Here is a 27,096-nt window from a genome sequence, read left to right on the forward strand (position 1 = left end):
GCAAAAACGGTTTCGATAAGCCACTCGGGCCCAGGGATGCACTAAGATTATGAGAATATAACTTCAATGTTGATGTTGTCAGTATCATATCTACCATCGGGCACATCAATGGTACCAAGTGACCTCGACCATTGCAGTCTGACCCTACCCAGAGAGGGTTAGTAGGGAGCACTAACGAGGAGGAGAAGAGAGAGAACAGTCAAAGGTATAAGGTAGCTAGGAATGAGGCAAAGATGGCAGTGACGGAGGCTAAGACGACAGCTTTTGCTCGTTTGTATGAGGAACTAAGGAACAAAGGCGGGGAGAAGAAGTTATTCCGACTCACTAAGGCGAGAGAGAGGATAACTCGAGATCTAGACCAGGTAAGGTGCATAAAAGATGACGACGACAAAGTTTTGATGGGAGATGACCAGATTAAGAGGAGGTGGCAGACCTACTTTCATAAACTTCTAAGTGAAGAAGGAGATCAAGATATTAGACCTGGGGAATCGAGGAATACCGACAGTCACCATGAATTAAGTAATTGTAGAGACATTGAGATCGATGAAGTCATGGAGGCAATGCGTAAGATGAGAAGGGGCAGAGCTACCGGGCCAGACGAAATCCCGGTTGAACTGTGGAGGTGTGTGGGTAGAGCAGGCTTGGAATGGCTTACTGCATTGTTTAGTGTTATATTCAAGACTAATAGGATGCCTGAAGAGTGGAGGTGGAGTACAATGGTCCCGTTGTATAAGAACAAAGGTGATGTCCAGAGCTGTAACAACTATAGGGGCATCAAATTACTAAGTCATACCATGAAAGTTTGGGAGAGAGTGGTAGAAATGAGAGTGCGAAGGACGGTGTCTATTTCAGACAACCAGTTCGGGTTCATGCCGGGACGATCTACCACAGAAGCTATCCACCTTATTAGGAGGATGGTGGAACAGTACAGGGATAGGAAGAAGGATCTTCACATGGTGTTTATTGATTTGGAGAAAGCGTACGATAAGGTTCCTAGGGAGGTCTTATGGAGCTGCTTAGAGGATAAAGGGGTCCCGATTGACTATATTAGGGTGATTAAAGACATGTATGATGGAGCTAAGACTCGGGTTAGGACAGTAGGAGGCGACTCTGAACATTTTCCAGTTATTACGGGGTTGCACCAAGGGTCTGCGCTCAGCCCATTCCTATTTGCCCTGGTGATGGATGCACTGACTCATCATATTCAAGGGGAGGTGCCATGGTGCATGCTATTTGCTGATGACATTATTCTAATTGACGAGACACGAGGCGGCGTCAACGAGAGGCTAGAGATTTGGAGACATGCTCTTGAGTCTAAAGGTTTCAAGTTGAGCAGGACGAAGACGGAATACCTCGAGTGCAAATTTGGAGTTGAGCCGACGGAAGCGGGAGTTGAAGTGAGGCTTGACTCTCAAGTCATTCCCAAGAGGGGTAGTTTCAAGTACCTTGGATCGGTTATTCAGGGGATCGGGGAGATTGACGAGGATGTCACACACCGTATAGGGGTGGGGTGGATGAAGTGGAGGTTAGCGTCGGGAGTCTTGTGTGACAAGAAAGTGCCACCGTTACTAAAAGGTAAGTTTTATAGAGCAGTGGTTAGGTCTGCCATGTTATATGGAACTGAATGTTGGCCGGTAAAGAACTCACACATCCAGAAGATGAAAGTAGCGGAGATGAGGATGTTGAGGTGGATGTGCAGGCATACAAGAATGGATAAGATTAGGAATGAAGATATTCGAGAGAAGGTGGGCGTGGCCCCCATAGAGGACAAGATGCGGGAAGCAAGACTCAGATGGTTCGGGCACATTCAGAGGAGGAGCACTGATGCACCGGTGAGGAGGTGTGAGCGACTGGCTGTAGTGGGCACGCGGAGAGGTAGAGGACGACCTAAGAAGTATTGGGGAGAGGTGATCAGACAGGACATGGCGCGACTTAGGATTACTGAGGACATGGCCCTTGACAGGGAATTATGGAGGTCGAGTATTAAGGTTGTAGGTTAGGGGAGAGTTGTGAATATTTCTACAGCACAATAGAGTGAGACTAGCCAGTTAGGAGTTAGACTAAGAATGTCATTGGTCGTCTATTGATGCAGGGCTTTACCTGCTAGTTTTACTATACCAGCCATCTTTTTCGTATTTTGTATTCTGTATTTCATATCTATTGTATTGCTGTTATTTTATTATGCATTTTTATGGTACTAATATATCGGCTTCTGTTGCTTTTTGAGCCAAGGATCTCCTGGAAACAGCCTCTCTACCCTTCGGGGTAGGGGTAAGGTCTGCTTACATATTACCCTCCCCATACCCCACGTGTGGGATTATACTGGGTTGTTGTTGTTGTTTCTTCTTTTGATGCAATGACTATTTATTTCAACTGTGTATTTTTACTTTTTCAGGTAAAATGTGTAAAAAGTATATTTTTAGAGTACCATAATTTAGAGCTATATAAAAAATTATAGCCAAAATAATTAATTTCAAATTATATTTTTTTATAACTTTTTAGATGTCTTGACTATTTATTTCATTGTATAAATTTTTATTATCAAGTCAAATTCAAAAAAAAGATTAACTAAAATTTTATTATTTTTAGCCAAATAAAAATTTTTAGCCTAAAGAATATAGTTCTATCCAAGTTTTATCACAAATTGTATTAGAAAAAAATTATATAAAAGAGTAATATACTTAAAATGGTAAAAATATATTTTATTTTTTATAAAAAATGGCACATATGTAGAAAAATTCAGGTGGCAGACGAGTGTACCCACACTCTTTGTCACATCAGTGTCTAGGGGCTCTAAAAAGATCAAGTTGAGGGGTAATTAATGTCACAAATAGTTTAAAGCTATAACTAATAATTCGTGTCAAGTTTAAGGTATTTTGACTCAATATTTCATTTTAACCCGTTCCATACTTAGTTTAGGGGTTTAAGACTTTCATCTCACATCAGTTAGAGGTCGCAACTCGCAAGTGAGAAAAATGGCGAAATCTTCAGCGACCAAAGACGCTCAAGCACTTCTCCACTCTCTCCGTTCTGCTTACGCTTCAACTCCCACTAATCTCAAGGTTACCTCTCTCTCTCTCCCCCCTCATCATTTTATATTCATAAGAGCAATTTTAGATCTATATATCAATCAATCAATATATCTCAACACTAATGTTGCCAAATTAGTCGGGATCAGCTATATAATTCTTTTATATCTATTATAATTATACTACTGAATCCTTAATTGATTTTTTTGTTCTTGTTTTGAAACAGATCATTGATATATATGTACTGTTTGCGATATTCACCGCTGTAATTCAGGTAATATATATATTTTGTTTTGAATATTCGGATCTTATATGTACTTGCGGTTAGATTTATCGATGTTATTGTATAGATCTAGGTATTGGTTTATATTGTTGCTATGTTATTTGTATTGATAAACTTGGACGATACGGGGCTAATATTGGAATTATTTGGTTCTTTGTTTTAAAATGTGGTTAGTTTGAAGCTTTGAGCAAAATCCAATTCTTAATTGAACCATTTGTTTTGGATTTCGATGCTGGGGCTTAGTGAGTTCATGGCGGGCATTATGCAGCGTAAGCAGATTTATGTTTATGGTAGAGGAGCGGGCCATTATCCCAGAGGTCTGAAGGCTGCTGTTTTGTCCTAAGGCTTGGCCCTAGACTGAAAAAAGAAAAACAAAAAACGAAAGTAGATTTAGGTTTAATCGGCATTTGATCTCTTGGTCATCTCAGATATTGCTAATGTGTTATATGTAGCATTTAAATACCAATGAAGAGCTCATACCCTCAAATTGTGCTGACGGTACAATAGAACCCACAAGCCATAACAGTTGGATGGAACCTTTGATTGTGGAGTTCGAGATTGCTTGTGGTTGGTCTAACTCTGGAGTTAATGTTTAAATTGTATTGTAAGCAGAAAACTTTCTGCAAAAGATTTTGAGCATTCTCACAACTGTAAACATCAATTTTTGCTTAAAGTACAAGTTTGCATAAATAACATGGCCAAATCATTAGTTAGTAATCGGTCTTTTACTGTAGAAAGAAACATTCTTTCTAATGTCATTGTCTTAGAAAAGCTTTTGTCGAACCAAGGGAAGAGTCTACACTATTACTTCTTTGATGAGGGAAAGCGCACCACCATGCATATCATCATTTATAACTCCTCTGGTGTCTGTTGTTGCTTCAGAAGCATCTCCTTTTCTGTGCTCACATCACAAAAAGAAGTCTCCTTGCACTTATCCTATTTCTTGAAATTCCTGTACTGGATCTTGGAAGCAGCACTGTTCAGGTTATTGCACTGCTCTAGTGTTAATATGTCCCTAGAAATCTATGCTTAAGTGAATTTACAGTTTCTCCTCATGAAAGGCCTTTGATGCCTTGGTATTCCTTCACAATTTATGACCTTACATTGATCAGACTTGATAACTTCTCCTGGTTGGGACTTGATGAGCAGTCATCTATTGCCTGGGGTAATTAATATGAACTGTAAAAGCACTTGGGCATCGGTCAAGCTCAAACTGTGATGTCAAAGAGATCATCTCCCATGGGCTTACACTTGAGAGTTGAGATCTTCCTTCTGTTGTAGGCAAAAAATGACATCTCCAGTGATTGTTTTAGGCGCTTTACCAGACTTTGAATGTTATCTTTTGTCTATTTGACATACCCTTCTGCACAACAACCTCCAACACCTTCTACTCTTGCACAACCTTCTCAACCTTACACCGCAAGCACCTATTTTTCGAGTTAATGGTCTCATCCATACCCTTATCTTCATTACAAGCCCTTAACTCATTACAAGGGTGCTACATCTGGTGGATCAGGGATGGAGCGATGTCTCTGGTAGAATGATTCAATTGAAATAGCCAGAAAAACTCACTAAAGCACCTTTATATGAATCTTCTGCCTTTGGCATATGGGCACAAGGCATTGCGAGAAAGTGAGAGCTTCTGCGGGGAACCTCGAAAGGGTGAATATCATCCTATTTCACTTTTTATCTTCTTCCGCTTCTACTTCCACCGATACCAAACAGGTTAATATTAGGTCAGGTGCACCACCTCCACCACTCATTCCTTGAGAACATCTTTCACTGCATAGATCATATATCTCATGCTTCTACAGGTCACTCAAAACCTCATTCTCTTAGGCTAGCTCTTTAAGCTATTATGGGTTGCCCTTATTGAAATTGGTTCTTGATGACAGTGTAACGGAAGCATTTGCTTGGACTCTGCCATAGTACTCGGTGTGTTGTTCTTCTTTTACCCGTCCAAAACATGCCATAGTACTCGGTGTGTTGTTCTTCTTTTACCCGTCCAAAACATCTTTTGATCGCTTAACTAGTCAAAATGACCTGCAAATGATAGAATGTGAAACCAGCAATGAAAGGAGTAACACTCTTGATACCTGGCGTTAGGTGTTCGGAATGGAGGTGAGATATATATTACACATCATTTATTGAGGTTATGCGACATGTTCGAAGTTCTATGTGACTATGCAAAATGCTTGCCGGTTTTCCTTTGGAAGTTAGTAAAGCCTCTTATTTTAGTCAGAATGAGTCCTTGAGACCAGAGCTGCTCATAACATTGTATAAAAAGCAGAAAGCTAGAAATTCATGCTATCCCAGATTCGACTATAGCTCGTAAGCAACGTAAGATCTATTTGAAGTTTCCCTGTGTATAGAGCTTCGCTGCTGTTTCATGCCTGCATGGAGAGCCTTTCAGCTATTTTACTGCTCATGCCTAAAGAGTGCGGAATTTATTCTGTATCTGAAATTGAGACATCAACTTGCTTGGTTTATCCCTAATGGGGATTGTTGACCCTTTTTCACTTTATCAGGTTGGGTACATGGCTATTGTTGGGTCCTTCCCATTCAACTCTTTTCTCTCTGGGGTACTCTCTTGTGTAGGCACTGCAGTCCTTGCTGGTGAGCTTATTGTTCTCTGTCATACACTTCTTCGTGGGAAAATGTTGAGTTTAACCTATTTTATCTATCTTTGGTCGCAGTTTGTCTCCGAATCCAAGTAAACAAAGAAAACAAGGAATTCAAGGTAAGCTTTTTCTTGGGAAAGATCTTCTCTCATAGTTTCCAGCTCATTGTTCCATCTTACTTTCACTGAAATGCAAGGAGAAACTGAAGTTTTACATGAGCAACGACTGCATGGCGTTCTCATCCTAATCCTCTAATAACTTGCTCATTTCCTCATAGAAGCAGAGAACTATTACCTATTGCTATTTCCTTATTTATTGCCACTACTGCAGGATTTGCCACCAGAACGTGCTTATGCAGATTTTGTTCTCTGCAATTTGGTGCTCCATTTGGTGATCATGAATTTCCTTGGATAGATTGACGTTCTTAATCTCGAGTGAATGCTGCTTATCCAAATATTCTTGTCTGTAAGGATGCTGTTAAGGCAAGCACTTTAGCAATATGAGAGTTCTGTTTCCCCTTTTCCATCTTCATTTATGAACCTGATAATTTGTCAATTAGACAGTGTTACTTTGGATATCTGGTCTTTGCAGTTTTAGAAGTATGAACTTTACCTCATGAAATATACGTACCTGTCCTCCCTTGGATTTTTGTTTGCGCTCATCATTTTTAATAATTTAGCTGTTCAAGCCTATAGTTTTCTTGCATTATTGTTTCTATAATAGTTATTTCTGACTCTGCCTTATAATCTCTCTTGTAGAGCTGGTAAATTATCTTTCTGGGTTTTTTTCCAAATACCGTAAATAGTCAAATTTAGAGTGATAGGGGACTAAATACTAACTAAACTGAATTAGCTAACCATTGTCTAGTCAACCGCTAAAAATATACATTTCTCTAAAATATCAAATTCGTCCAAATATTGCTAAACAAGCAGTACCGAATTGCACCGAAACTAACCAGAAAATTGCATGGGATATTTGGTCACCCCCATTTAACCTATACCTACTTTTTAAACAACTTTAGACCTTTTTCTCCTCTTTCTTCTTCTTCGGGTGATAATGATTTTATATGGTATTTGTGAACATAGTTTAAGGTAGTTTATAATATTTTACAGCGGTGAGCTGTTATGGCACTTTATTTTTTACTATTGCTTAGGATTTCTTCTTCTTTTTCTTAATTGCAAAATGGGTTTGTTAGATTTATTATTGTTTTGACAAATTGATGATTGGAGTTTGTTCTTGATGATATTTGGAGGTTATATTTCAAATTTAAGCTCATTTGGAGTAGATTTAGGTATTAAATCATATTGGATTGTTATAATTCGAAAAAAAAATTCTCTGGGCAATTTGCACTTTAGGCCTATTTGGCCTTAAGTGCATGAAAACGATTGTTGCACCTCACACCTTTTGGCTGTAATTGCATCTGAAGTGCAAATTTTCGCTTCAGACTTATTGGCCTTAAGTGCATGAAACCATTGGTTACACTTCAGATCTATTTGGCCTTAAGTGCATTTGAAGTGCAATTTTTCACTTCAGACTTATTGGCCTTAAGTGTAGGAAAACGCTTGTTGCACTTCAAACCTTTTGGCCTTAAGTGCATCTGAAGTGCAATTTTTCACTTCGGACTTATTGGCATTAAGTGCATGAAACCATTGGTTGCACTTCAGACCTATTTGGCCTTAAGTACATCTGAAGTGCAATTTTTTCCCTTCAGACTAATTTTTTATAACTTCTGACCCGATAAGTCTGAAGTTGATCGCAAAATGGGTAGGCGTGCAAACTTATTTGTAAAGTGGGTATAGATTCAATTGTGATCCAAAAACTGGGTATAGATGCAAAAACCCCGAAACTAACAATACAAAAAGGAGAAAAGAAGAACAAATGAGGCCACTAAAAATCAAGGTAAAAAAGCAAGTAAACGGTCATGAACCCTAAATGTCAAAATTACACGGGGGGCGCCCTATTTGGTCTCCATTTAACCTATACCCATATTTTTAAATTTTTTTAATTTATACCCTAATTTTGACAACTTCACCTCCTCTTCTTCCTCCTGACCTATGCGCTCCTTTCTTCCCCTCTTTTTTTCCTCTTCTTCCTTTCTCTTTCAATCCCACAATAAGAACAGCAAAAGAAAAAAAAAAGGAATAACAGTGGAACAAGATATTTTCATTTTCTTGCCTTTTACTTCGAGATGGATCTTAATTTTCCTATCAAGATTTGAAGGTAGTGAGTTCTTGAATAAGCTGAAGATTGAGCTAAAGGACAAATATAGGTTTTGATTGTTTCAGATGAAGAAAGGAAAGTGTTCCATCAGAAAAAGAAAAGAAGAGCTCCTTCGATATTGCGTATGTTTGTAAAAGGAAAGGGGCTGGATTGTATTGGGCCTTCGGATCAGACTTCAATCAGTTTCTAGAATGTTGAAGTTCAGCAAATGCAAAATAAACTTTAGCTCCTAAAATGCTGAAGTTCAGCAATTACAAAACAAACTTCAGCTCCTAGAATGCTGAAGTTCAGCAATAACAAAAAAAAAAAAAAACTTCAGCCAAAATATGTTGTAGTTTTATTGAACTGAAGTTTGCCATTGCACTATGAAACTGAAGTTTGTGTGATTGTCTTTGCAAGTCGGGCCAAACTTCAGGCAAAAATATATGAAGTTTTGGTTTGATAAGGCTACACTTCAGGCAAAAAATTCTGAAGTTCAAACTTCAGACATAAATTTTTGCTACTTCAGACCCGTATGTCTGAAATTACGCGAAAAGTGAGTACGCTTGTAATTTTTGTGCAAAGCGGGTATAAGTTAAAAGGTGATCTAAAAATTGTGTATAGATGCAAATCCCCCACCCTAAATTGGGTTGGGCTACTTTTGGATCATATTTGTTGTGGATTTACGGATTGACTCCAAACACAAACAAAATAAGGGCCCTAAGGAGTTAGGAGTTAGTATTTGATATGTGAACAGACGACAAAATTTATCTCAAAGGAGATAGAGGTAAGGTTTACCTACCTCCCATCCTCCCCAGACTCCACTTGTGAGATAGCATTGAATATGTTATTGTTATACGTCGACAGACGACAAAATAAAAAGAACCCCAATTCAGTGTGTGGCAAGAATGTTCTTACCTGGAAGTATCATAGGGATCAACTGCTTTTTGGCAAAAGTATCATCTGAAAAAGTGTATATATAAACAAAAAACATAGAATAGATAAAATATCTAAATGTTAGATTACCATATGTATAAAAAAAATTACACGACCAAGTCTTCTTTTACTAATTTTTCTTCTACATAGAAATGCAAATGAATGAGAGAGTAGTAGGAGTAGAACAGCAGTATTGATCAGAAGCGGAGGAATTCGAACCAACCAAGAGTCATATTTTGAGTGTGTGATGCCGACACCCTGATCTAGACATCCATGTAAGAATATTTACATTATTTATGATCTTACGGCCATCATGTTATTCTCTAATTAATCATGCTATTTATGCTAAAAATAGCTTTTCATGGAACTCTACGAATAACCTTAGATTGGTGTACTGATAGTAACTGCTACCCATACTGCTGATGGTCGCTTACCTAGACCTATCTATGTGTATAGGCTTAGAGCTCACCTCCTTACCCTTATGACTCGATAGTAGAAGAGAAAGGAACATATCCAAATGAGTATGATTGCAAAGGTTAAAGTAGGTTTGTTGGTGGCAAAATCGATATGCCATTTCAGTTGTAGTTGACTTTAAGCTCACCTGAACTACCCATAATCGTCTTTTTACCTATAATATTAATTGAGCTTTACGTCTTTCTTTCTCTGGGAATAATTTCGTAGGCTATGTGCAAAGGCATTGTTCTTCAAACTTGTAAATAGAGAGTGTTGGTGTCACAATGTTTTCTTCATGTCTGTTGAAGGCGAGGGTCTTGAACAACTTATGAATTTCACAAAATATTTAACAAAAGATAAAAACTCATAGCTTTAAAAATATAATTGGTTCAATACAAAAATTTTAAAGGTTAAACACATAAATTTAAATTCTGAATCCGCCTATACGCCTCTAGCCTCTTCCCAGACCTTTTCTGGGGGAGCTTTGTTTGTGCCTTGAAATTGATCAACATTAGTCAATGACCATCTGGTTATCAACAAAGAGGAATCTAACAACATACAACATTTGTTGGTACGTAGAGATTTTCTACGAATAATAATTGACAATAATAAAGATGCACATGTTGTGTTTGTGGAGATCATGATTTTAACCCATGTTGCTTCAATCCATTGACCACTGTTTTCTGGTCCCACAATCGAATAAATAGGAATTTCATGTTATAAGTTAGTATTATTATTATTATTTTTATATCAAAAGAGAACGGAGCAACCAAAAAAAAAAAATAGTAGAAACCAAAGAAATGCTAGAAGGCACATGCTATAAGTTAGTGTTTCTTTGAATTTTTTCCTTTTATTTTCTGATATTCGTTTTTCAAACGGTGGAGTTTGCATCGTGTTATGGCATCTGTTGCTCGAATTTCTGATGATATATTAGGCCAATAGATTTTTTTTAAATTATATAATAACCGATAAATTTGTTCGCGTTTCACGCAATTATCAAGGACATAATGTAGCACTATTGCGCCAATATAAGCATAAATACTATTTCATTTTTTGCCAAATTTGAAGTTTAGTATTTGAACTACAAGTGTGAAATATTGAAATATTGATTCGATAAAAGTGTTCATGTGAAGTGCTGATTTTCAACTTGCAAAACCTTCAATGATCATCAGTTTTTTTCTTTTCTAGATGAACTTCATGGCCAAACCAAACTTCAATATCGAAAAATTTATTTTAACTTTTATTTAAAATACTTCTTTTTTTTTCAACATTAACTTAAGCTAGTGTTTGGACATAAATTTGGTTGAAATTTGAAAAAAAAGATTTTTGGAGTTGTATTGAAAATCATTTTTAGAAGTTGAATTTGTGTTTGGATGTGTATTTTATTTGGAAAAAAACTTGAAGTTTTGTGAATGGAAGAAAAAAATCCATCCATAAACTGTCCTAAACTAGTTTTTGGGAACTTGAAAAAAAAATTAATCTGTTTCAAAAACTGATTATATTCCATGAACAAATAACATTTTCAATTTCTTTTTGAAATATATACCCAAAATCTATGGCCAAACGGACACTGTACTTCAAACTTCTCCATTCGGAAAAAATTCTTTAAAAAATTAAGGGGTCAAAACAGGCAAAAGCAAAAGATTGGGGGCGTGAAAAAGCGCAAATCATGGGCTGGGGAAGGCCCACATGGTGTCGGCCCACGAAAAAAAAAAGCTTTTTAAGACATGCACGCACGAATTGGAAAGGGAATCAGAGATCCCTACACGTGGCTAACGGTCACGCAATATTCCTCCGCATGTTTTGGCGCCTAACTCTGCAATAGATTCTACAGCTCAGCAGATTTGGTTTTGGAATTCATGACCTTTTGCACCTCATAGATAGACCAATGGGCCCCCATGTGACTGGTTGTGGCTTTGTAAAAATTAGGCAAAATACATAAGTTGTATGACCCAAATCCCCCTTGCACACTTTCTGTGGACGATAATAATATTACACACGTAATACTTTTAAAGTGTATCTAGTACACACCATCTTTTTGTTGATCAACTTTTTAAAATATGTGTAATATCACGCACCAATAATATCGTGACACGTGTCAAAACAAAAAAAATACACTAAAATACCTAATTTACACCATAATTAAAATTTCTTCTTTAAAAAAAGAAAAAATAAATAAAAAAAAATCCCCCTTTCCCGCTTTTAGTAATTCCTTCCCCCCTCCCCCAACCCACTTAATCATCCTCTCCACAATCTTTCCACCATTAACGCCATAGTTAGTAGCATCGTGTCTCATTTTCTCAATATTGTCAATGAAGCTTGACTCTTAGAGATGAATAAGAGCTAAAGATGTCCATCTTCTTCTACAAAAAAAAAAAAATTTTTTTATTAAAATCACCATTGTCATAATAGTACCACTACCGCCATTAATTTTTAGAGCAAAATCCACAAACACTATAAACCCCCTTTTCAAACTCATTCAATTAAAAAAAATTGAAGTCAAAGAAAGAATCAACAGTTCTGAAAATAAAATTATGAAAAAATATAGAGAAACAAGTCATTGATTTTATTAGCAGATCTGAAAAGGTTAAATCTTGGAGGAGATGATTAATAATTTAGAACTTGGATCTAGCTCTATAATTATTGTTGTGTTTTAGAGTTTAATCTATGGAGAAGACAAAGTGGGTGGCCAAGGGAAGAGGAAAACGTGTGGGGTGGTAGGGTGTGGAAAAAGGACCAAATTATCTGGAGATGAAATAGTTAAAAATAGAAAAAGAAGAATTGACTCAAAAAAAGTTTAAAAGTAAAAAAGGTTGGATATATGGCATTTAAGTAATGATTAAGACTCAAAAGTTTTACATCCACCCGCCTCTTTTACGTGTAAAATACGCGCGCGCCATCTGTCAAATGTGGTATGTACTAGATACACTTTAGAAAGGTTGCGTGTGTAATATTATTATCGTCCACAGAAAGTGTGTAAGGGGGATTTGGGCCATAGATCAGGTGGCAACTTATGTATTTTGCCTAAAAATTAAAATTAATTTAGGCTGACGATACGTATAATTTAAATTCAATTCATATGAGGGTGCGGAGGTCGAGAATATTAATAATTAGTCGAGCTTATTTCGTAAAAATAGCACGGGCTAGCCAGTTTTCGAACTGGTCATTCAAAAATAGCCAACGTTTGTCAAGTCATTAAAAAATAGCTACTATTTTGCTGCAACAGAGAATGGTCCAGCATAATATACTGGAGTTCGGTGCACCTGTGTTATGCTGGAAGTTCAACACGCGGAAAGTTCCAGCATAATATACTGGAGATTTGAGCACCTGTGTATGAACTTTCAGCATAGTATACTGGACCGGTATACTTTGTTGGAACTCTAGTATATTATGCTGGAGGCTAGAGTTCTAGTATATTTATGCTGGAACTCCAGTATAATATACTGGAGTATTTTTCGGATTTTGAACAGTGTTTTCGTTCAGATTTATCTTTACATGAAAAGTGGCTAAATTTCGATTACTTTTTAAAGTGTAACTGTTTTTGAATGGCCACTTGTAAATCTGGCTATTTTTTAATTTCTCCCGCTTATTTCTTTTTTATATCAGCAGTAGTAATACCTTTTGCGTATTTCCTCATTGTTAGATTTTTATTACTACATGTTGTTTTTTTTGTTTCGATTATTTTATTATCTTGCTATTGTTTATGTGTTTTTTTTTTCTCGTGGCGGTCACACTATCGTTTTTTTCCTAATAATATTGTGACTATGTTTTCTTTGAACTAAGGGTCTATCAAAAAGAACCTCTTTATCTTCACAAGGTCAAATAAAGTCTGCGTACATACTACTCAGGGGCAAACATACGTTGAGGGGAGGAGGGAGTCACCGAAATCTGTTAAGTTCAGCAAAAAAACTGTATATATTTCATACAAGAAATATAATATATATATATATATATATATATATATATATATATATATATATATATATATATATATATATATACTAGCTTTAGTGCATATGCGTTGCATGTGTGTTTCGCGTCAATCAGTATAAAATATATACAAGAAAAATAAATTATTGTATACATTGAAACAATATCTTCTTAACATACAAAGATGATGAATTTAGTTGAATTAGTTATACAACAACAACAACAACAACAACAACAACCCAGTATAATTCCACTTAATGGGGTCTGGGGAGGGTAGTGTGTACGCAAACCTTACCCCTACCCTGGGGTAGAGAGGTTGTTTCCAAATAGACCACCCGCATCCTTCCCTCCAAGAATGTCCCACCTTGCTCTTGGGGAGACTCGAACTCACAACCTCTTGGTTGGAAGTGGAGGTTGCTTACCATCAGAGCAACTCCTTTTGCCTCTGTACAATATTTGTAATTATAATATCTTGCGAAATAAGATATAAATATGTCATATTGTTGTATCTCGTCTAACATCTCTTTGAAATACAAGTAATACAAATTTTGACTATCAATTAGACCAATGACAGTATTATATTATCTCAGAATTTGTCAAAATGACTATTTCATCAAAATATTATAAACTTTAACTACTAAATATATATTTATTAAAATTCTAATTTACTGAATAATGCAATTTTTCATAAAACTTCAGTCACCTAATTAGGCCAGTTTTGAGGAAGTTGTTCTTTAAATAAATTTTCTTGCATCTTTTTCTAATGATATTAATTAAGTAGTCATTATTTTTCTTAAATGTCAAAAGCTTGAAAAATTAAATAATTACTTAAATTTTTGAAAAGGAAATCTAGTGCATTCCTAAGATCACCCTACAAGGAAATAATAATATTATCTATTAATTATCAAATAATGAATACAAAAAATAATGAAGCTTTCAAATTAATGGTAACTTTTTCACAATTAATGTATCATTAAGATTCTAACACAAATATTTTAGGTAGAAAAATGAAGGTAAGCTACTTTTTATAACAAAAGAGATTAAAAATTTTAAAATTTGTTCAACATAAAAAATATGTGGTATATGGTAGAGAATTATATATTTAAAGATTGATTTTTCTAATTTAGAGGAAGATTTAGTAAACAATATTTATTATGACTACAGATTATATGTAAGTACAATCAGTTTTCCATTTTTATGAAGAATAATAAATAGAATCTAATTTAATTTGTCAAGATTCTAAAATAAATATTTTAGGTAGGAAATAAATTAAAGTTATTTTTTTTATATAACAAAGAGACTAAAAGTTTTAAAACATGTTATGATTTTTCTTTTCTCGGGTTGAATCTTTTTCCCCTTGATATCTATATGTCTATTTTTTACATGGTGATAAAATTTATTTTTTGTAACCAAGGTACATAATATTAGTTCATACAAACTCAGAACCTTTCCAACTTTGTATCAAAATTAAAAGACAACAGAAACAATTATCTTGTCTTAAAAGATATGGCGTTGGTAAATAAAATATGGTTATATGGTATTGATAAATAGAATATGGTACTTGGATGTATTTTCGTTGGACAATTAAATCAACGTATAATGGTTGATTTTAAATTCGTAAATTTTTTAGTTAATTTAAAGGTCCTAAATATTAAGGAGATATTAAATGACTTTTTTTTATCTAGTGTGATCTCTAATTTTAAAAGGATAAAAAAGACGAACACATTTCACTAAGGGTCTTCGTGCTTTTAATATAGTATAGATTTTTAAGTATAAGATTTACATACAATAAACTCTTAATATTTTTAATGGTTTTGGACTTTTTACATAATTTAAATAAGAAAAAATTTAATAAGTAAAATTTTAATTAATTTTAAACTCATAAACGTAGATTTGTATAAAGTAAACTTTTAACAGTTTTAAAGTTCTAAATGGCAGGACTTTCTGCACAAGTCAAATAAGAAAGATTTTAATGCGTACAATTTTAATTCATTTAAACTGTTAAATATAAAAAAATAATTAATTGATTATTCAATAAATTATTACTTGCAGTACTTGACACACAAAAAACCGTTAGTTTAAGTTCTAATCTTCTATTCTAGGTAAATATTAATTCATTGTAGAAATGTATCTAATGTTAATGAAGAAAACGTGGTAAACGTATGTTAAGTTGTTTTTTTTTTTTTTTGGAAGTGATTGATATAAGGTAAAAGTTTAATTAATTTTAAAGTTCTAAATATTAGGACTTTCTACCTAGTTTAAATAAAGAAGGATTTAATACATAAAATATATTAATTAATTTTCAAGTCCTAAATATTAGAAAAATAATTTAAATGAATATTTTGTCTAGTGCAAAACTAATTTTTAAAGGGTAAAAAAGGCGAACGACATTTCGCTAAGGGCCTTCGTGCTCTTCATATAATATATATATATAATCATAAAATTTGGACAGAGGAGCTAGTTTATATAAGTGCTTAAAGTACCTTCACTCTCTTGATGACCCAGGTTCAAATCTAAGCTCCTACAATGCATAATTTTTATAATTTTATTTTTAAAGTGGTGCCCTCGTGATGCTCAAAATCCTGGGTCCGCCTCTGATATCCAATATATTTTTGAAATTATACTGGATTTATTATTGTTGTTATTGTTATTGTATTTGCATTGCTACGAAGATTAAGGAAAAAAACATTTGATGTATCTTAACTGTATCATTAGAAAACTTGTAGTCTTTAAACACGAATAATATTCCGTTATTAGAGGTAAAAGTTTGAAGTTAAAGAATTTTTCAGCTATACAATTATGTCGTTCTTTTGACAACAAACTAAAAATGAATATGAGTGTTATAAAATAGAAATAACCGTAGTTTTGAGGTGACCTTAGTTTGCACCTCAATTTCAAGAGTTTGAATTTTACTATAGTGACTTACTATTTAATCCAGCCTGTTTTGACTAACTTTTCAACTATTACTAATATATTTTTTAGTTTAGTAAAAAAAAAAGAATGCTTAAAAAGCTTATGTAACAGTTTAGAAAAGCCATACAAAAAGGAGATAAAAAATAAAATTTAACAGACAAAATTGCACATTTAAAAATGCTTATGCTCTTGTTGAGAGTTGAACTCAAGACCTCCCGCTTACTAAACGGGTGCTCTAACCAACTGAGCTACAAGAGCTTGACGTTAGCATTTTTTCATGTTATATATATGTACCTGTGACATATTTTCCCTTAAGAACTTGACCTTTTATATTTAACCGTCTCTTTTAATCAAAATAGAGCTGCAAATCCTACTATTTTTTTTTGTTTTATCAATGTGCTTGGGATGGAATCAAATTCTCAAGTTTTAGAAGAAATGATAGCTATACTACCAGTTGAACGATACTTTTTGGGAAGTTAGAAAAAGATGCTCCCGCTAAGTTTGGAACCCTTACCCTTTCCTACGAAAATCAAAGCATCAAAGACATCCGTTACCCAGTAAAAACCCGACAGTCGATGAAGAAAAATTACGGTTGAGAGGTCGAGTTCTACCCCAAAAGCAAGGGTGTGACTTTTAGGTCGACTAACACACACACACAAAAATTACAATTCACTCAACGATTGGATTTTGATTTCGAGCATTGTTGAAAGATCTTGATACATTTACATGGATCCTTTTTAAACCATATTTATGTCTAATTTCTCTTACTTTGCCTGATTGTTTCAACTGCATATATATATATATATATATATATATATATATATATTCACGCATCTGATTGTTTGGATCTTTGATTAATTAACATCTCTTTTATATTCAATCTAGAATATAAATCGTGTCACCTCTCTCAGAAGCTGATAAAAACACGAAATAAGATTCCATCGACCTTTTACCGATAAAATAAAAAATGGTGTGAATCACCCTATATACTAGCTCCAAAGAAAACTTATATGAGTTAATTATTAGGAAGGAAAGAGTTTTTTCAAGAGTTGTCATACATCTAGATTTCATGACCAGATTAAGGGAACAAGTAAAGGGAACGGTTGGTTTTACGTGTGAAACATTGAGTATCAGGTTGAAGTATAACTAAATCCATTATTTTTGTCAACATTTATGGATTATGTGCTGGTTCAAATTTTACTTCAAATGTTGCATTCATGAATCCTGCATGAGTTCGGGCTTAGGGTCCTTAGTATCTATTCAAGCAACATATATACCAGCGACGATTTGACCTACTCTGCTTCTACTACAATATTTTCACATTTAGAGCTCGTTTAGTACGAGGAATAAGGAATAACTAAATTTCGGGACTAAATTTAAGAAGAGTTTATCCCATGTTTGGCTGGTAGAAAATTGCACTATAATTAATCTCGGGATTACTTATCCCGAGATTGTAGTATTTTTTTATCCCCATGAAAAGGTGAAATAATTAATTCCGAAATAACTAATTCCGGTATAATTAATCCTGGAATAACTTCTTTCCAACCAAACGACCCCTTAGATGCTATTGCTGAGGATACAGTAAACTACAGAGGTTTAAGGTAAGGGGCACTCCTAGCATAGATTATCATTCTAACCTGTGTTTGTTGGTAGATAGATGCGCTTAATTAGTTACCTGAATTAAAGAGGTCTCTTGAATAAGTATAGCCCTTTTTTGTTCTGGGGTCTATATTTTAGTTCAACTGTTCAAGATCCTTTTTAATAACTAGAACCAAAGAATTGTTAGATCTATTTTACTCAAAATGAGAATGAGCTAGGGTTATGAACTTATAATATGATGATCGAGTCAACTCCATGGTTTATATAAGTTCATTCAATTTCAGACCAAACCGGAATAAGATTATATGCACTCTCATTATGAGAAGGGTCATTCGGGCCTATCTAAATAACATAAGTATGTAATATATATACAAGTAAATTGTTTCTTTTAAGACTTTTTACACGTTGGATTTATATTATTATATACATTAAGAGTGTAAATTCTTTCTTTTTTTTTTCATTTTCTACTTTTCTTCATATTTTTGGTTGTTATGCTTCTGTTACTATTACGGTTTTTACTGAACTTACTAATGAATTGTCTTTTCTTTTTTGAGCCGAGGGTCTATTGGAAACAGCCTCTCTGCCCTATCGGGATAGGGGTAACGTCTGCGTACACGTTACCATTCCCAGCAGGGGCGGCCCGACGAGTTTTGTATAAGGGGCCTTAACTTTTTTTAAAAAAATTATTTATTTTTTATTTAAAGTCTATTTTTCTAGCGTTTCTTAGATACAAAATTATAATTTTCTTATAACCAATAACTTCTAATAAGTCTTTTTTAGTTGACAATATAGATAATCTTTTAACCTTTATTGAGACATTGTTGATCTTAGATGAGATTTTATCAATTTTAATTTTGATTTTTTTTTGCTTAAACGGCGGAAACAAGAATTATTAACATTATTCCATAAGTATTATAGACATTGGAAAAAGAATCATTTTTTTTATTTGACCGAGTGTATCAATTAAAGTTTTATCTTCTAATTATACTATTTTTCTTAATATTTTTAACTCAAAAAATAAATCTAAACCATCAACATCGAATTGATTATTTTGCTTTAAGGAACATTCAACATTAAGGCAATATTTTTTTCAAATTTTCATCATCTAATGATCTTAATTTTTACCGCTAAATAGAAAACCAAAAATATTTTCATGTGCTTCGAATTGTTCAAATTTATTTTGAAGTGAAAAAAATAGTCTTGTCTACTATGTATAAAATAATCAACTCCAAAGTACTCTTCGAAAGATTTTGAAATTTTATTATCAACATTCTCATCAAATTGTTATTTCCTATATATCACACGTTTCATGCAAAATTCAGGTTCGATATTCATTTCAAGTGCAATATTCTTGACAGAAATCATAGCAGTTGCAAATCCTTCTTCTCTATACTTGTTAAAGAAAGAAATAAAAAAATTTCACTTCACAAAATCTTTTTTAAAACTTATATACATCCTATTAGGTGTAACAAAAAATTGGGTCCCAAAAAATGTGAGCCTAAAGTAATTGCTTTACTTGGTTTATGGAAGGGCCGCCATTGCTCCACTTTGTGGGATTTTATTGGGTAATTGTCGTTGTTGTTGTTTTTTTTAGTACTTTTCTCCGTTTTACTGGTTCCAGTTGTAACTTGTAAAGATTGTGAAAGTATCCCACCAAAAAGATTTCACCGCGTAAAGCGTGTTTCAGACCGACCCCCTAAATTCCAGAAAATTACTTTTAGATCCCCTATATTTCCGCTTTCTATATCTCTACCCCTCAAAAACATTATTTCTTCCCCTTACTCGGCAAGAAAATAAAGCAGCAGTAAAAGCTATACATACATCTTCTATAGCTAGCATTAAATTCACATTCTCTTTCTCTAAATAAATTACCTAATAAAATCTTAATAATAATAACTACATACATGTAAGGTAAAAAAAATCCATCAAATCTCCACTTCCATATTTTTCTTAAGATTTTCAAACAACCAAAAAGAAGACTGTTTCTTTTTCCTGTCACATAAAAGGTGACTCATTTATTCAGTCTGTCACTTTCCTTTCTAACTTCACACACACACACACAAGTATATATATATATATATATATATATACACACATATTCACACATAGTATATTATATGTATACATATTTCTTACATATATAGACGTATTCTTGGAACATATGGATACTTAGATGTTGCTTTTTTTGGGTGTCAATAGCCGGCTGCTATTTGCTACTATTTACATTGGAAGGTGTCAAAAATCGAGTCTTTAAATTATTTTCTTTATAAAGTTTGAATCTTTCTCATCTGGGGTTCATTTTTTTTTTCAATTCTGAGGTTGGTAACTGTTAATTAAAGTTTTCTTCTTCTTTTCCTATAGCTAATACCAAGTCATAAAGATGGTTAATATAGGATATTTATTTTGATGTGGAATATTAACTATTTAATTAAGAATAGTTAAGTTTATTGGATAATTTATAGACTAAGTCTAGTTGTAACATTTTGATGGGACCCCATTAAAGCTTTTTTGTTACAGTTGTAAAATTTGTAATGTTTGTATACATGTATGTATGTGCTGCTGCATGTTGTTGAGAATCTGGAATTTTTTAATTAGCATTTGCTTTGAATGTTTCTTACACGCCTTTGGTAGGCAGATAGTTTAATATTATATGTTAAAATTTGTTGTAGTTGTTTATATGTATTGGACAAGGAGTGGAGGTCACATATCTCACTACTTATGCATGTCAATATAGTTCATATGTATATCATTTGGTTTGTATTGAAAGAAGCATCTGAATTTCCATTCTTTCTTTGGTTTTGGGGCAAAAAAATTGTTTTTTTGGAAAGTTTAGACTTTCTTGGAGATGGTGTAGGAAAATCTTGATCCTTTGTTCTTGCTGTACCTCATCAAGATTATAGGTACTTTTTTTTTTGTCTGATTTTGGTTGTAATGTGAACTTTTTCTTGTGTTTTGGACTGAAAAATGCAATCTTTTAATCAAATAAAAAGATGGATGGCTTGAGAAACTGAGGAAGAGGAAGAGGGTTGGGTCTATGTTGCTCGGACTCTAAAATACTCCAAAAATATTGCATTTATGAAGGATCCGGCGGGGGTACAGTATTATTTTTGGAGAGTTTGAGAAATAAAGGGTTGGGTCATAATTTTTTTTAATTGTCCTATTGGAAACAGCCTCTTGCAGAAATGCAATACGATAGACCCTTGTAGTCCGATCCTTTCCGCATAGCGAGAGCTTAGTGCATCGGGCTTCCCTTTCCATTCGAAGATTTTTCTTTGTTTTGTCCCTTTCCAGCTCTTTTTTCATGCTGTTTCAAATGGAACTGTTGTGTGTGAAATCTAGAGTACATGAGTCTCTATATATATAGCTAGCTAAACTTGTCTGTTTACTTCATTGCCTTTGTGCAGATTCAGGTTCTTGTGAAATCTTGTTGCAGAAATTATAGCAAAATGGCTGGAAGATCCTTCAAACCTTCAGACTCACAGCAAGCTAAGCCTCCGGGTGTGACCTTTGCGAGGAGAACTTCATCGGGCCGATATGTGAACTTATCTAGGGACTCCCTGGATAGTGAGATTAGCGCTCTTGAGTTTGCGAACTATACAGTGCATATGCCTCCGACACCTGATAATCAACCTTTTGATCCTTCCATTTCACGGAGGGTTGAAGAACAGTACGTGTCGAATTCCTTGTTTAGTGGTGGTTATAACAGTGCGACTCGTGCACATATGATGGATAAGGTGATTGACTCGGAAACCAATCATCCTCAGATGGCTGGTACTAAAGGGTCATCTTGCGCTATACAAGGTTGTGATGGAAAAGTCATGAGTGATGGGAGGGGTGAAGATATTCTTCCTTGCGAATGTGATTTTAAAATTTGCCAAGATTGTTATGTTGATGCTGTGAAAACTGGTGACGGGATTTGTCCCGGTTGTAAAGAGCCATACAAGAACACTGATTTGACTGAAAATGATGTTGATCCCTCTAGACAACCTTTGTCTTTACCTTCAAATGTTGGGATGTCTAAAATGGATAGGAGGTTGTCAGTGATGAGATCAGCTAATAAGTCAGCCCTTGTAAGGAGCGAGTCGGGGTTGATGAGGAGTCATACCGGGGATTTTGATCATAATAGATGGTTATTTGAGACGAAAGGAACATATGGATATGGGAATGCTATATGGCCACAGGATGAGGGATTTGGAAATGAGAAAGATGATGACATTGGTGAGCATTCTGAACTTCTCAACAAGCCGTGGAGGCCACTTACACGTAAGCTGAACATACCTGCTGCAGTTCTCAGCCCATACCGGTAATTTCTAGTTCCAAGTAGTTTCAACAACTATTTATTTGTCTTCTCTGCTACATGTATTTTAAGCACTAATATTGAATGAATGACTTTAATCGAATTGCATAGTGCTTTATTCTTTTAACTTGTTTGGCTCTGCTCTCTGATGTTTCACTATTGCGCCTTCACTCAATGACTAAAGCTAAACGTACCAATATTTCCTTCTAGTATGCTTTGATCAATCTAGAATAACTTGTAGGGGGACTTCATCATATACGTTGTCAACTTTTGTTAATGTGCTTACCCCTTACCGTGTTTGAAAGACATGATCCAATTATTTTTCCGTTGTTGAATACATTTGAATACTCCTATGTTGTAGGTTGACATAGCCAGTGGCGGAACCACCTTGTGCTAAGGGGTCCTACTGACACCCCGTCACCGAAACATTTCACTGTTTAGCTAGGTTAAAAATTTATATTTATGTGTATATACTATATGTTTACTCCCCTTATTTTCTTCGTGTTTTTACTTTTTTATATTTTGAGACCCTGGCTCTGCCGCTGGACATAGTGTGATTGTCCAAAGCATAGTGAACTTTTACTAGGTTAGCGATTGCTTTACTAATATAGTATTGAAGGACATTGATGTCTTTTCTGTTTATGTGTTTATATGTAGAATATACACATTCAGATGGTGGGATAAGTATCTTATTTTTTTGATTTTTCAAGTTGTTTGAGAAACTGTCTTGTCATATTTTCTTCGTTTACAGGCTTTTGATTTTAATTCGTATTGTTGTACTCGGACTTTTTCTTCAATGGAGGGTCAGTCATCCCAACAATGATGCTATATGGCTGTGGTATATGTCCATAATCTGTGAGATATGGTTTGCATTTTCGTGGCTACTCGACCAGCTTCCAAAGTTATGCCCCGTCAATCGTGCTACTGATCTCAGTGTTTTAAAAGAGAAGTTTGAAACTCCGTCTCCCGCCAATCCCACTGGAAAATCTGATCTTCCAGGAATGGATGTATTTGTTTCTACAGCAGATCCAGAGAAAGAGCCACCACTAGTTACATCAAATACAATACTGTCTATTCTTGCAACGGATTACCCTGTGGAAAAACTTTCTTGTTATGTATCCGATGATGGAGGTGCTCTTTTGACTTTTGAAGCAATGGCGGAAGCTGCAAGTTTTGCTAACATTTGGGTCCCTTTTTGTCGTAAACATGATATCGAACCAAGGAATCCAGAGAGTTACTTCAGCTTGAAGAGAGACCCTTACAAGAACAAAGTACGTCAAGATTTTGTCAAGGACCGTAGACGTGTTAAGCGTGAATACGATGAATTTAAGGTTCGTATCAATGGCCTTCCTGATTCAATTCGTCGGCGTTCTGATGCCTATAATGCTCGAGAGGAAATCAAGGCTTTGAAGCTTCAAAGAGAAAGAGCTGGTGACGAACCTTTGGAACCCATCAAGATAACTAAGGCCACTTGGATGGCAGATGGAACTCACTGGCCCGGAACTTGGATGGCAGCTGCTCCCGAGCACTCTAAGGGTGATCATGCTGGAATCATACAGGTATTGATCATGCTTGTTTACAGCGTCTAATAATACGCTGTCATCCCATTGTCTTTAAGAGTTTGGGGGGTTGTCGATTTTGTTGCCTAATGTCTTTTATTCGAAGGGGAGTTGGAAAAATGGTAAGGTTGTCTCCATGTAACTTATTCAAATCAGCCACTAATGCTTGCGTTAGGGTAGGCTGTCTACATCACACCCTTTAGGGTGTGACCCTTTCCCCAACCCTGCATAAATGCGGGATGCTTTATGCATCAGATTGCCCTTTAAAAGTCTTTGATTCACAATTATTAGACCGCTTTATCATTTTGGTTTCCTTGCTAATTGTAGGTGATGTTAAAACCTCCAAGTGACGAATCGTTGCACGGTGGTACAACTGCTGACGGCAGTATGATTGATTTTACAGAAGTTGATATTCGGCTCCCCATGCTGGTATATGTTTCTCGTGAGAAGCGTCCTGGTTATGATCACAACAAGAAGGCTGGAGCCATGAACGCATTGGTCCGAGCATCAGCTGTCATGTCCAATGGCCCTTTTATTCTAAACCTTGACTGTGACCACTACATCTACAACTCACAAGCAATAAGGGAAGGCATGTGTTTTATGATGGACCGAGGAGGGGATCGTATTTGTTATGTCCAATTTCCTCAGCGGTTTGAGGGGATTGATCCTTCTGATCGCTACGCAAATCACAATACTGTTTTCTTTGATGTGAATATGCGTGCCCTGGACGGCCTTCAAGGTCCAGTTTATGTGGGGACCGGTTGCCTCTTCCGTAGGATTGCTCTTTATGGTTTTGACCCACCACGAGCAAAGGACTACCACCCTGGTTGCTGCAGCTGTTGCTTTGGTCGGCGCAAGAATAAAGCCAGCGTCGCTGATGAAAAGAGGGCGCTTAGAATGGGTGATGATGATGAGGAAATGGATCTTGCTTTGTTTCCTAAAAGATTTGGTAACTCCAATGTCCTCGTTGAATCGATCCCAGTGGCCGAATTCCAAGGTAGACCACTGGCCGATCACCCTGCTGTAAAGAACGGAAGACCTCCTGGTGCACTAACTATTCCAAGAGAGCTCCTTGATGCTTCCACTGTTGCCGAAGCAATCAGTGTCATTTCGTGTTGGTACGAAGACAAAACCGAATGGGGAAACAGAGTTGGATGGATTTATGGCTCAGTCACTGAAGATGTGGTAACAGGTTATAGGATGCACAATAGGGGTTGGAGATCTATATATTGTGTGACGAAAAGAGATGCATTCCGCGGCACTGCACCAATCAATCTGACTGACAGGCTTCACCAGGTCCTACGATGGGCTACTGGTTCTGTCGAAATCTTCTTCTCAAGGAATAATGCGTTTCTGGCTAGTCCGAAGATGAAGATTTTACAACGGATCGCCTACCTCAACGTTGGCATCTACCCCTTCACCTCAATATTCCTGATTGTCTACTGCTTCCTCCCGGCACTCTCACTTTTCTCGGGTCAATTCATCGTCCAGAGCCTTAATATCACCTTTCTCGTGTATCTCCTTGTCATCTCATTAACTCTCTGCATGCTTGCTATTCTTGAGATCAAGTGGTCCGGCATTGCTTTGGAAGAGTGGTGGCGTAATGAGCAATTTTGGTTAATCGGAGGGACAAGTGCTCATCTTGCTGCTGTACTTCAGGGGCTGCTAAAAGTGGTTGCTGGCATAGAGATTTCATTCACTCTAACGTCGAAATCTGCTGGTGATGAAAACGACGATGAGTTTGCTGATCTCTATATCATCAAATGGACATCCTTGATGATTCCACCTATTACAATCATGATGGTAAACTTAGTCGCGATAGCAGTTGGTTTCAGCCGGACAATATATAGCACGATACCACAATGGAGTCGTTTGCTAGGTGGCGTTTTCTTCAGCTTTTGGGTGTTGGCGCATCTCTATCCTTTCGCGAAAGGACTGATGGGACGAAGAGGAAGAACGCCAACGATTGTTTTCGTCTGGTCTGGACTTATTGCCATCACCATTTCACTTCTTTGGGTTGCAATCAATCCTCCAGCAGGTACCACTGAAATTGGAGGTTCATTTCAGTTCCCTTAACTCTTATTGCACAAGAACAACAACAAACCCGCAGACCTTACCCCTACCCGGGGAGGTAGAGAGACTGTTTCTGACAGACACTCGAGTTAACTTTTATTACACAATCAATTCAAATTATTCTTTTAGTTCTATTTTCTTTCTATTCTTGATATGTAAGGAAAGTGAACAAGGGAATTGATTTTTTGGTGAATTTTTCATCACATTTGTCCTTGAAGTTTTTATTGTTGGCTCAATGTTCATAAGAAAGAACAGCAAATACAATACATTCTTTGTAATCAGAACCTCAAAATACAATAGTGAAATTGATTCTCTTAATAGTCTTTTCTATATTTTTTTTGCTTCTTTGAAGTTTTTCAACTTTGCTGCATGTTTCATGAGAAAATTTGATGGTAAATACCTAATCGCGTTCGATGTTTACACCAAACCAAGAGATATCTCAGCAATTGCAAATTGAAGTCGGAATACATATTCCTTAACCATGGTTAAATGATAAATGTGTGAATGAAAAATACGTCTTCTTCATTGATTTGGTGTAAACAACAAGTGCTTATATTACCTTAACAATTATTAATTTTATTTTTTTGTTTCTCATCCAGTGTTTGATACCCACATTGGGGCCCGACTAAATCAGGATTCGCGCGGAAAAGTCTCACATTGGGGGTAGCATGATCCCTAATAAAGGCGATTTCGTACCTAAAGCTTGAACTCGAGACCTCTAGTTAAGGATGAAGTACTCCTTACCAATCCACCACAACCGTTATTGATAACAATTATAAATTGAAATCAGAATAAAAATCATTTGGCATGGTTAAATGAAAATACGTGAAAAATAGACACGTTTAGATTTGATACCGTAGACCTTACTTCACATCTACATGTTGGTGGCCATGTTCCGGATAATACTTGTTTTCACGTTCGCGCGTCAGAATTATCTTTTATTTTGACTCAGCAATGTTATCATGTTCTTGAGTCATCTGTTAAGTATTACCAAACTCTTTGAAAAAAATCAATTCTTTTTTTCTGATTTCTAACTAACTCCACTACTTTTTCAAATCTTAGCACCATGATTACCTAATATGCATTGTGAAAATTCTAAATGTAATCCATATACTCCAAGTCAACCAATCAAAATTATATCAAATTGTTCAACTTTCTGGATATTAGGACTTAATGAATAAAAAGGAAAAAGAAAATGAGAGTG

The 27,096-nt window shown here is 35.5% G+C and overlaps 2 protein-coding genes and 1 non-coding gene across 5 annotated transcripts; 2 read left to right on the forward strand and 1 right to left on the reverse strand.

Moving 5' to 3' along the window:
* Positions 1 to 2,901: 2,901 nt before the first annotated feature.
* On the forward strand, positions 2,902 to 6,582 carry LOC104221936 (dolichyl-diphosphooligosaccharide--protein glycosyltransferase subunit DAD1). The gene is made up of 5 exons (XM_009773096.2): positions 2,902 to 3,062; positions 3,256 to 3,303; positions 5,841 to 5,928; positions 6,009 to 6,052; positions 6,264 to 6,582. Exons 1-5 carry the CDS (start codon positions 2,976 to 2,978, stop codon positions 6,345 to 6,347), a joined length of 351 nt encoding a protein of 116 aa, XP_009771398.1. The 5' UTR covers positions 2,902 to 2,975; the 3' UTR covers positions 6,348 to 6,582.
* A 9,966-nt stretch (positions 6,583 to 16,548) lies between these two features.
* TRNAT-AGU (transfer RNA threonine (anticodon AGU)) lies at positions 16,549 to 16,622 on the reverse strand. Its single transcript has one exon. It is a non-coding gene; the product is annotated as a tRNA-Thr (tRNA).
* A 3,327-nt stretch (positions 16,623 to 19,949) lies between these two features.
* Positions 19,950 to 26,210, forward strand: LOC104221937 (cellulose synthase-like protein D3). 3 transcript variants are annotated; one of them, XM_070165424.1, is made up of 4 exons: positions 19,950 to 19,969; positions 21,368 to 22,266; positions 23,012 to 23,819; positions 24,147 to 26,210. In XM_070165424.1, exons 2-4 carry the CDS (start codon positions 21,410 to 21,412, stop codon positions 25,893 to 25,895), a joined length of 3,414 nt encoding a protein of 1,137 aa, XP_070021525.1. In that variant the 5' UTR covers positions 19,950 to 19,969; positions 21,368 to 21,409; the 3' UTR covers positions 25,896 to 26,210. The 3 variants fall into 3 exon arrangements, with proteins under 3 accessions (XP_070021525.1, XP_009771400.1, XP_009771399.1); XM_009773098.2 differs by lacking the exon at positions 19,950 to 19,969 and adding an exon at positions 20,185 to 20,281; XM_009773097.2 differs by lacking the exon at positions 19,950 to 19,969 and adding an exon at positions 20,482 to 20,863.
* The last annotated feature ends 886 nt before the right edge of the window (positions 26,211 to 27,096 follow it).

Source organism: Nicotiana sylvestris, chromosome 12 (assembly GCF_000393655.2).
Source record: "Nicotiana sylvestris chromosome 12, ASM39365v2, whole genome shotgun sequence".
NCBI lineage: Eukaryota > Viridiplantae > Streptophyta > Magnoliopsida > Solanales > Solanaceae > Nicotiana > Nicotiana sylvestris.